Here is an 11,182-nt window from a genome sequence, read left to right as displayed (position 1 = left end):
TTTAATTTCATATAATATTAAACTTATTTATTAAAAATATCATTATTTATACGTTTAGTTCTAACAATTTAAAGTTCACCAAAAAAATATTCTAACAATTTAAATGTTTAAAAAAGTAATATCTTGTTATGATATCAAAATAATTTCTATAATCTAAAAATTAAAAATTCAATTATTATTAATTTTAAAAAAATTAGCATAAGTTAAATTAAAAAATAAAAAAGACCTATATCAAAATTTACATAAATATTTTTATTAACTTAAACTTTTAAGATAAATAATATCGTATCATTTAATCCAATTTAATTGAGTTATCTGCATATTTAATTAAAAAACAAGAGTTCTTAACAAATCTATGAAAATAACAAGTTAACAACGATATTTTGAGCGATTATAAAAAAAATTTAAAATAATTTAAAATTATTTTATCTTATATTTTTTAATTATTATTTATTTTATTTTATATTTTTAATTATTAGTTAGAATAATTAAATAATATTATATATAATTTTAAATATTAAATTAAATAAAATAACTGTAAATTATTATTTCGATAATACCATTTGATAACTATACATTAGAAAAGAGAAAAGGTCCAAACACATCAGTATTGGTGTTTCATTGTTCGTTTCTGCAACATAAGGCAAAATGACATGATTAAATAAAATGAGATTTTAAGTTATATAAATGTAACATTTGAGATTTGATTATATTAAATTTTATTCTATTCTTTTTCATAAATCGCTATGGTTTATAATAATTTTTATTTTATAATTTTATCTTCATAAACTACTATAATTTATGACTATTTATGTTTTGTATGAATTATGTTATTCATAAATCGTGACGATTTATGACAGGTTATATAAAAAAAATGGTTAAAATCTTATAACTGATGACAATTTGTATAAATATAAAAATTGAATTTAATATAATCAAATCTCTAATGTTACATTTATATACTTTAAAAATTTATTTTATTTAATCATGTCATTTAGTCGCAGTATAATGCGTTTATCCGAGCAAAACTCTAAATTTATTGGTTGGCCTGTTCATTTCTACAATAGCTTTCCAACTCATAAACCGCAACGATTTATGACAAGTTATATAAAAAAAGCTAAAATCTTACAACAGAAAATGATTTGTATAAATATGAAAATTAATTTTAATATAACCAAGTATCTGATGTTACATTTATATACTTAAAAAATCTATTTTATTTAATCATGTCATTTAACCACAGTATAATGCATTTATTCGAACGAAACCTAAAATTATTGGTTGACCTGTTCATTTCTACAATAGCTTTTCACAGCCCCTCCATGAAAAACGAGCTTAGTTATGTGACTATGACCAACAAAAGATCCAATTTATTTATTTCCTCCATGATCTTTATGGTAAATAAATAGGTCATCAGTTCAAAAATAATAATAAAAAATAGGTCAACTGTGGGGGACGGCCACCGTAACCTAAATTTAGATTTTCTAGCTAGGTCAACCTCTTATCATATGGTTCATTCATAATATTATTTTCTTTGTATTATGTTATTGATCTACTTGTCTTCGAATTACATAATTGATGGTACAAGACTCATCCTCAAAATTCAAAAATATTTCAGATAAAGAATTATTTTCCATGTGAGATAAAACTAAGATTTTAAAACTCGAATGGGTCACTAAATCAATAGAGTTAAAGATTTAAAAATTTGAATATTCAATCGATACTGAAATTAAATTAAATATAATAAAATTATATATTTATATATAAAATATAAAATTTTAAAAAAATTAATTTATTATGTTAAACTGGTTAATAAGTGAAAAAATTATAATGGTTCGACCAATTGATCAATTTTTGACCATTTTTTTTTAATTTTTAATCGATTTACTATTAAACAACTTATTATAAACCAAACTGATTTGATGATCAATTTCCGATTAATCGAATCAAACCAAATCCTAAACCATGGGTCATACATTTACCTGTTTTTATTAGAAAGCTTAAATAATGGAGAGGAAGTTGTCACTTTCCATTGTCAAATTCAGCTATAACAAGTTTCAACTTTTAATAATGACTTACCATAATTATCCAGCATCACCGACAGCAATCTATAGAGATTAAATTATTGATAAAAAAATTCAAAAAATGAAAAATCAGAAGCAGGAAGATAAAGAGAAGGAAGAAATTGTACGTTCTACTCACTAAAAGCACATAATTAATAAATATTACATAATTCCAACGCTTTCCATCTATAGCATCCATTATACAAAATTGGTAGGTTTCAACAACCACCTAAGATGATGATGGAAACATCCTAGCCTTGCATGCGCACATACCTTACCTTAATTACTCGTAGAAATCCTAAGCACAATGCTGCTACTTATAATACAAGAGCACATATTACAAATTTGCCCCAGCCCCAAACACATTAATATTATCACATTAACAATCATAGCAGATGTTACGTTCTTTTTTTTTTAACTTTTTTTATTTGGGCATACTCTAGTCTAATTAATAGTAAGATATTATTAAGAATGTAATAAAGCCTTATTATTATTATTATATTATATATATAATAATGATATTGGATTGAAGACTTAGGAGAGAGGTGCCCTATGAGGAGCACCCTTTCTTCGATTGCCAAGAGAGAGAACAATTCCAGGGAGGAACCTAGTGGCCTTGCCCTTGTTCTTCTTCGAAGTGTTGTTGGCTTCACATGAAATTACGGAATTGCTGGTAGCCTCGGTGGTGTTGGAGTAGGAAGAAGTAGGGGCAAAATGGGAATCTTCGTCTATGACCTCTGAGCCATCAACTCTTAGACCCTCGAACTGCGAAATTGCGAAGTCAGATTCATCGAATCGATGTAAAATGGTGGACAAGCTTTCACCCTCGTACACCATGTAGTTCACCTGCAAATAATATTAGTAGCTGTGTTTCACAACATTACTATCTCAGATTATATACATTACAGATACATAATAATCATTGTTAGAATATTATCTCTTCTTATCGGTTTAAATTTTCAAAAAATATGATTTTGTTATGTTGGATTAGAATTTTTATAATCTAAAGATATAGAATTTGATATTTATTGACCTTTAAAAAAAATGACATAATACAAATAAAAAAATATTTACCCAAAAAATTTACAAAAATCTAATAAAACACTATTACATAAAAAACATGTTAAAAATATTAAAAAGTATGGAGAGCCACTATACGTAGAGATAATAAACATCTCAGATCATGAAACCACTCATTCCAAAAATTTAAACTGAACTCTTAACATTTCGGATCTAAAGTTCTAATACCATGTCATGATACCACTTATCCCAAAAACTTCAGCTAATGGAAAAATATAACACTAATAGTTGTATCTCAAATACTCCCTAAACCTCCATTGTACACATTGTACAAATATTCTATTGGCTCCCTATGCTTTCTCAAATAAATTTTATTTTTACCTCATATTGGACCAATTAAACAGTCTATTGTACACATTATACAAATACTCTATTAGCTCATTAGCGGGACTCAAAATATAACTATTAAATATCTTCTTCTAACAACTTAAATATTTCTATCAATTTAAATTTGTAAAAGAAGTTATTTTATAATAATTTTTCATGTAGGCATCTTATTATAATTCAATAACAAATGACTAAAATATTTGATGTAAAATGTATAATAATTATGTTATTTTCTATTAACTTAAATTTTAGAACAAATAATTTTATATATAATATAAATTTTATGACAGAGAACCTATGAATAATTATTTATGTGTAAATTAAGTACAAAACAATTAAAAAAATTAATTCCATATGCTATTAATGTATTGTTGAAAAGGGTCTAATAAACAGATTTACTCACCACTCAATAGAATGTGTAAGTATAAGATTCTATGCATAATCCTTTACACTGTTATACCATGGATAATTAGGGTTTACACACTGACAATAAAGGGTTGCATTATTTGTTCTACGGACACCCCTACTACTCAGATCTGCTTTCTGTCACTTAGTTTTGACTAAGAACAATATGCAAACTTTTTAAATAATTGTGAATCTTTCATTTGCAACAACATCCATGTTCATCTGCTAAATTATTAATTGTGCAGTGCTAACAACAAATTTTGTTATGTTGCTCACATTATCCTGTTTGGTTTCTTCTAATGGTAAGGAATTAACAAAAAATAAGTATTAAAAGTTAATTTTTGATTAGTTAATATTAATTAATTTTTTATCTATTGTAAAATTATTTTTTAATATTTTTTTTGAAGAATTTAGAATTTTATATAAATTAAAATTTAAAATAAAAAAATGAATATCTAATTAATTTCAGGAACCAAAGTTCTTGAAAACGACCTTGAAGATGTGCAAAAGAACAATAAATTCATAAAAATTTTTAATGGAAAAATCAAGCAACGCTACACTACTGTCTTAATATTCAATTTAGCTTATAAAATTTGGAGTCGGATTCAATTTAACCCTTAAATTTTCAATAGACTCAAATTAAACCCCAAAATTTATAACCATTAACCTTTGAAATAATCTCCGTAGACGACGTATTAATTTGGTACATTAACTTGTGATTTAGATTCTTCACCTAGGATCTAGAACTCCAGAAACTTTATTGTTGCTTTCAAAATCGCAAAATTTTTAAATTGAACTTATTATTATCGTCTTCATGACGGATGTTCATGAGCCAATCAAACTTCTAAGAGATTTATTAGGTGTTAGACACATGAAATCTAAACGAAAAGTCAAAAAGTCCAAAACTCAATAAGTTAACGTGCAAAATCAATATGTCATTTACAGAAATCAGCTCAAGACCTAACATAATAAGTTACTATTGTAAATTTTGGGACCAAATTGAGTTAGATTATAATTTTAAGAGTTAATTTGAATTCAACCTCGAATTTCAAAAATCAAATTGAATATTAACTCTCCACTACTACCCTAGATTACTATTTCTATAAAAGAATAAAAGAAGTTCCTTTTCAGCTTGATTATGATATCCGAAAGACCAATAATTTATGTGTATGTCTTGTCACACATGCCCTTTAATTGACACAATCCAAATTTTTGTCCCGTTTACGTTTAATAGTGTCGACTAATATAAACATAAATTATTGTCATCTAAAAGAGAAGCATTTTGCATATTGCCTATGATCATTTTTTTGGTGACTTTAAATAAACATATTGCCTATGATAATTATATTAACAAAAGATTAATTAGAAATGCCTCGATAAACTCAAGAAGAGATGCTCTTACACATCATGTTCCCTATTATCACGCTTTAATTTAACTATAGATAATGATATTATTGAAACAAAATAAGTTCACTTTTACTCTCAAAATTAAATTTGATTGTTACTAACAGTATAACATGGGTCTTGACTCTTGACCAGTATTATGCTACCTATATAGCGTAAATCAAGGCCAAAGCAATGTAGAAGAGAAAATGTGAAATAAAGAAAGTTTGTTAACTTTAACAGAACAATTATTGCACTATATCACTACATGTACGTCGATATATCACTTTTTCACTATTTGACATGTGCTTCACTCATATTAGGTGCTACACTTTTTTTATAATAGGTTAATCATATATCAAATTAGCAAGTTTCTAACATGTTTATGGTTAAATACTTAAATATGTTTTTGTGAATAGGGTGCAACATGTGATAGGGTATTTAGACCGTTTGATTGTTAGACTTTGGTCTACTTTTATCCAATTCTTAGTGCACTAAAAAATCATTTGAAAAAAAAAAATAGATTCAATAGAACTTTTTAACTCACTTCAATATTAATCCAAAAAAGAAAAAAAAAACGATGTTGCATTATGGCATAATATCAAAGTGAATTAGCAAGATCTGTTGAGTTTTTTCTTGTTCAGAAATTTTTTTTATTACGATTAAAAATATAATTATTCATGTAACTTTTTTTATTATTGAAAAAAATGAATACATGATTTAAAAATTAAAAAATTTGATCCTTGTTGATAAAAATAAAAAAAAATAAAAAAAAAACTTAACAAAATTCACACAAATACACAAAAAAAACTTGCACGACGGAACGGAAATTTAATTTTAATATGGAAGGAAAGGAAGTGTTGGACTCGCGTATGAGGAGGAGGGGTGTTTCACCTCGTTGTGGGATCAGAGGAAGCAGAACTCGGACCCTGCTAGTTGTGTCCCTCAAAATGTAAAAAAATTTACCCAGAACAAGAAAAAACGGAGGATCCGAATTCCACGTTTTAGATTTCAAATTCCATCAGCTGCAAATCGGACCATGCGATTTGTAAAGCAAAATTTCATTACCAAAGAACTCGCATGGTCCGAGTTGTGTACTCTAAGTCTTTTCAATTTTTAATACTCTGAATTTTTTTCAACTTTTTAAACACAAATCGGACTGTGTACTCCCATAATTTTAAAAAACACAAAAAATTAACGGAACACGTTAAAACCTTAAGTGATACCGCAACACGTTAGAAATCCCCATCAAATTAAATATTTTCATATTGTTAGAACACATTATGTATTTTGACATCTTACAACATCTACAACCAATTTTTTAATATTTATATTTTGGATAATTTTTACTAATATAAATAAAAATCGAATAAATGCAAAAATTGTGGTCTAAAATAGGTAGCACGTAAGAATTTGTGGGATGAATAATAGAATTACCTTGCATGAAAGAGAACAAAAGTGGAATGGCTCTTGAAGAATCCTATCACAAGTGAAGCAAGCATTGGCACTGCCTTTGCATGACCTTGATTGTGGCCTCTGATTTAAGAATATCACCTTCGCACTGTTTATAGTGTAAGGCTGCCATTACATCCAATAATAATAACCACAACTTCATCACTCTTATCATCATCATCAATTCATCAAGATAGATTCACCAAGACATCTTAGTGTAAATATCGTATTATAAATCGCTAGATAATTTAACTAAATATATTTGACTGAATTATTTAAAGGTCTACAATACAATATTATCTTTACATAAAGATGTAAAGATATGATAACCATAAATAATTGTTTATACTTCTCATTTTGTTTGGCACCAAACAGACCGTTCATAATAATTTGCACTAGGGCTTGGTAAGTTGGCAGATTAATGTCGGGGTCCATTGCAACCTATAATTGATCTATTATTATTATTTATTATTAGAATAACATTAAAAATTTAACTTTTTTCTATTAACATCGGTCAATTGTTTAAAATTATTTTGTCTAGTTTAAATATTAAATCATAAATCTTAAATTTAAAAAAAATTAAAAAATTAACTAATATTAACTAATTAAAAGTCGATTGTTTTATATTTTTTCTTATTATTATTTCGAAATAACACCTGGTCAAAGATGGTGGAACATAAGTGATGGCTAGGCGGCTTAATTTCCTATATAATATACAGAGAGAGAGAAATATTTAGACATCATCAAAATTTATTATTTTTTATTATTATTTTTAACTATTAATTCAATTTTTTTTAATTTAATAACTCAACATTATACTTTTAGTTTATAATTTCAAATATTAATAACTAATTAATAATAAAAATAATAAATTTTAAAAGCTCTTTAGCATTCTTCATAACAAGAGACAGAAAATCGAGTCCCAAAATGTTCTATTTGGCTAAATTGCGAGAGCAACATCTATGGCAAACTAAATAATTGAGAAAGTACTATTGCGTATATCTTTTCCAGTAACATTATTATGATGTTTCATAAGATATTTATTACATGACTAGTACGTTAAACTAGTACTACTACTAATCAATTAAAGAATATATAACGTGACCAAGAAAAACCCAAAACCAAAATCAAGCTCAGATCTCATCCTCTTTTATTTAATAACGTATTTTCATGCATACACAAAAATATATTTCAGTTTGCCAAGAAAAAAAAAAAATAAATGTACCCCAATATTTCATTTATATGTTTGACAACTTTTTTTATCATATGAACCAGCAATGATTCTACTCTTCAATCTATATTTATCAAAAACTATAAATTCTTCCTTTTGCATTCACTTTTTTTTACGTTGAACTCAAAAAAAATTTGTATGTACCAGTTATGTCCTTGATTATTGATATATTTATTATTTGTTTTATAATATATTTTTTTAATATTCTCTTATGCATATTATTATTTTCTATTTATATAAATTTTTTTACTATTATTGTTATTTTTTTGTATGAAATATTTTTTTGCTTTCTATTATAATTCTATTAATCCTATTAGAATAGAGAGTACTCAAAATACTAAAAAAATATTAAAATTTATTTAAATATCTAAAATAAAATTATAAGATAACATAAAATAATTATTTAAATTTGTCATTTTTTATAATTTTTTATCTAAAAATAATTTTAAATAATGTAATCCAAATCATATTTAGTTTTTTATAATCTATTTTAAATGAAAATTACCAAACATAAATTAATTTTGCGCTTAATTTTATATAAACCTCCGTTTACAAAGGGTAATTCAAACACACACTTAATATTATTATTATGTAGAGAACTTTTGTCTGACCTGAATATTGGAACAATCAATGAGCTTTTCCAAGTCATCCAATCGAACCACATCGTGGTAAACATACCTTCGCACCTGTGATGACATACTCTTACCATTGGTTAATTTCTAATATGATTTTATACATCCATGTATACACTAAAAATTAGTAATTAAATTAGTTATTAACATAAAATATTAATATAAAATATATATTAAAAATAAATTAAATAATATATATTTTTATATAAATAAATAAAATGAATTTAATGACTATTATTTTGTGTGTAGATAACATTTTTATTTATACAATTGAGGTTAAGAGTAGACACCAAAAAAATTGAGGTTAAGAGTAAACAGGTGAAAAAAGCTACCACTTTCCATTTATATATCAACAAAATTACGGTATAGACAATTTATCTTTTCCCTCCTTCTGGGGTAAACTTAACTGTACTACTTACTACCATAATTAATGAAATGTGATTACTTTTTTTAAGGGCGAATTGAGTTGATCCTTGAGGTAGTAAACAAATTTTTTATCTTTTATAATATTTGTCATGTTATATTTTTAGATTCATTAAAAATACATTAGTTTTTAAATATAAAATATGTTTTGGCATGTTATTAAATAAATATGTTTAATTAATTAAGATATAGAAAAATAAATACATAAAAGGAAAAGGAGGAAAAATTAAATAATGAACATATAGACAGCTAGACATGAGAATACCAATCTTAGGTGTGTGTACCTTTGTACCAAATCAAAGAAGGAAATTAAATGAAGAGGGAAGGAGGGGAGAATAAATTAGGAGAAGTGGTGGGGTTGGTATGCAAATAACAATTAAATAAAGAGACAAGAGCATGGATTTGGAAGCAATGGGTCAAACTTTCGCTTTCAATGAAAGGAACAGCTGAGAAAAACGTTTGCAGGGAGAAATGGATAAAAAAGAGATCTTCCATTAATGGGAAAGAGACCAAAACCAAAAGTGGGAATCCATGAAGACACGGTTAACCCATGAGGAAAAAAATTGAAGAAAAAAATATATATAAATATGCATAAACATAGATATGTGGAAACACCCAAATACAATGAGACAGTAATATATGTGTTCATATTTGGTGGGTTCAATTGGACATTTTAGTATTTTACTCAACAAGAACAACTATATGTATGCTTCTTTAATTATGCAAAAACAATAACAAAACTACTCAATTCAATTTTTATTACGAGTACCGCATTTCTCGTCTGTAACATCGATTCCTGAGCTAGCTTTTGAGATTGAATTGAACTCTCAAATCTCAATTTTAGTAATTGTCTTGGAAAAAACAAAATAAAAATAGCTGAAAAGAATCTGGAAGAAAGGAATTAAAAGATTACCCTTTTGAGTGAATTTTGGAATAGAAAGAAACTCTAATAGAATAATTAGATTGTGTGAATTTGGAGTGAGAGAATGAATTTAAGGAAGTAAAAGGATCCTAATTAAGTTGAATTGTACCTGGAGAAGAGGGTGAAGGCGGTGGAAGGGGAGGCAGTGGGGGCAGATGCTAAGGCAACAGTGCAAGCAGAAGACGTTCTTCTCGTTCTTGCGTTGATTCTGGTGGGCCCCACACCCACCAAAGAATGTCTCCCTCATCAGCCCTTCAAGCCATGCAGGTCCGACCTTCCCCTCTCCTCCTCCTTCTCCCCATGATGACCACCTGTATCTCCCCATCATCTTCTTCTTCTTCTTCTGTTCTTGATTTTTATTCCTTTACGGACTCTTCTTTTTCTTCTGCTGTTCTTGTTGATGATGATGAGAACTAACCCTAGCTAGCTACAGCTTTGGACTTTGCACCTCTCTATTTATAGAACATTGGACCTTTCCAGACACACAGTAGACTCCAGCACCAAAACTATTTTATTTTCTAATTCTATTCTTCATTTTTTACATGCTCTTTAAAAATTTATTTGCTCAAGTGGTAAAGCTAGCGGTGACCGTACAAACCTGATAATTACAATTTTAACATACATCCATACATACATCTTTTTAATAATATCCTTATAGTTATTCATTTATTATTTGAGTTTTATTTCTATTCACTGCCGGTTGTACATTTCTATTTATTTATATAAAAATTTTAATTTTTAATTTATATTAAAATTAATTATTAATATATTTATATATAAATATATGTATTATTTATTTTATTTTTAATATATATTTAAATTTTAATATATATTTTATATTAATAATTAATTTTAATATATATACTTAATATTATTATTATTTATTTAATTATTTACATATTAATTATAAAAAATAATTATTTTTATTAATATAACAATATCTAATTATATATACATAAAAATTTTTCATATTTATATATTTTTGTCTTATTCTATATAATTTAGAGATTACACTATTATTTAATTATATTATTTTCTAATGTGATCTTATATAAATAAATTTATATATTTTTTTAAAGTTAAAAGTAAAATTCGAATTCGAGATCTCTAAATAAAAATAAAAAAGTTATACCATTTAAATTATAATTCGTTGACAAATTCACGTATATTTTTACATGTACTTCAAAAATAACTTTCATATTATAGTTTTGCCAAAGTCTTGGACAAAAATTATGAAAACTATCAAATAAAAAATAAAATTCAA

At 25.9% G+C, this 11,182-nt stretch overlaps 1 protein-coding gene across 1 annotated transcript; it reads right to left on the bottom strand.

Moving 5' to 3' along the window:
- Positions 1-2,500: 2,500 nt before the first annotated feature.
- Positions 2,501-10,243, bottom strand: LOC130974802 (protein RGF1 INDUCIBLE TRANSCRIPTION FACTOR 1-like). Its single transcript, XM_057899652.1, has 4 exons — positions 10,028-10,243; positions 8,553-8,627; positions 6,696-6,836; positions 2,501-2,909 (listed from the first exon to the last, which is right to left on the bottom strand). Exons 1-4 carry the CDS (start codon positions 10,241-10,243, stop codon positions 2,598-2,600), a joined length of 744 nt encoding a protein of 247 aa, XP_057755635.1. The 3' UTR covers positions 2,501-2,597.
- Positions 10,244-11,182: the final 939 nt, after the last annotated feature.

This window comes from Arachis stenosperma, chromosome 4 (assembly GCF_014773155.1).
Source record: "Arachis stenosperma cultivar V10309 chromosome 4, arast.V10309.gnm1.PFL2, whole genome shotgun sequence".
Taxonomy (NCBI): domain Eukaryota; kingdom Viridiplantae; phylum Streptophyta; class Magnoliopsida; order Fabales; family Fabaceae; genus Arachis; species Arachis stenosperma.
The sequence above is the reverse complement of the archived record's forward strand: the minus strand, read 5'-3'. Positions and strand labels throughout refer to the sequence as shown.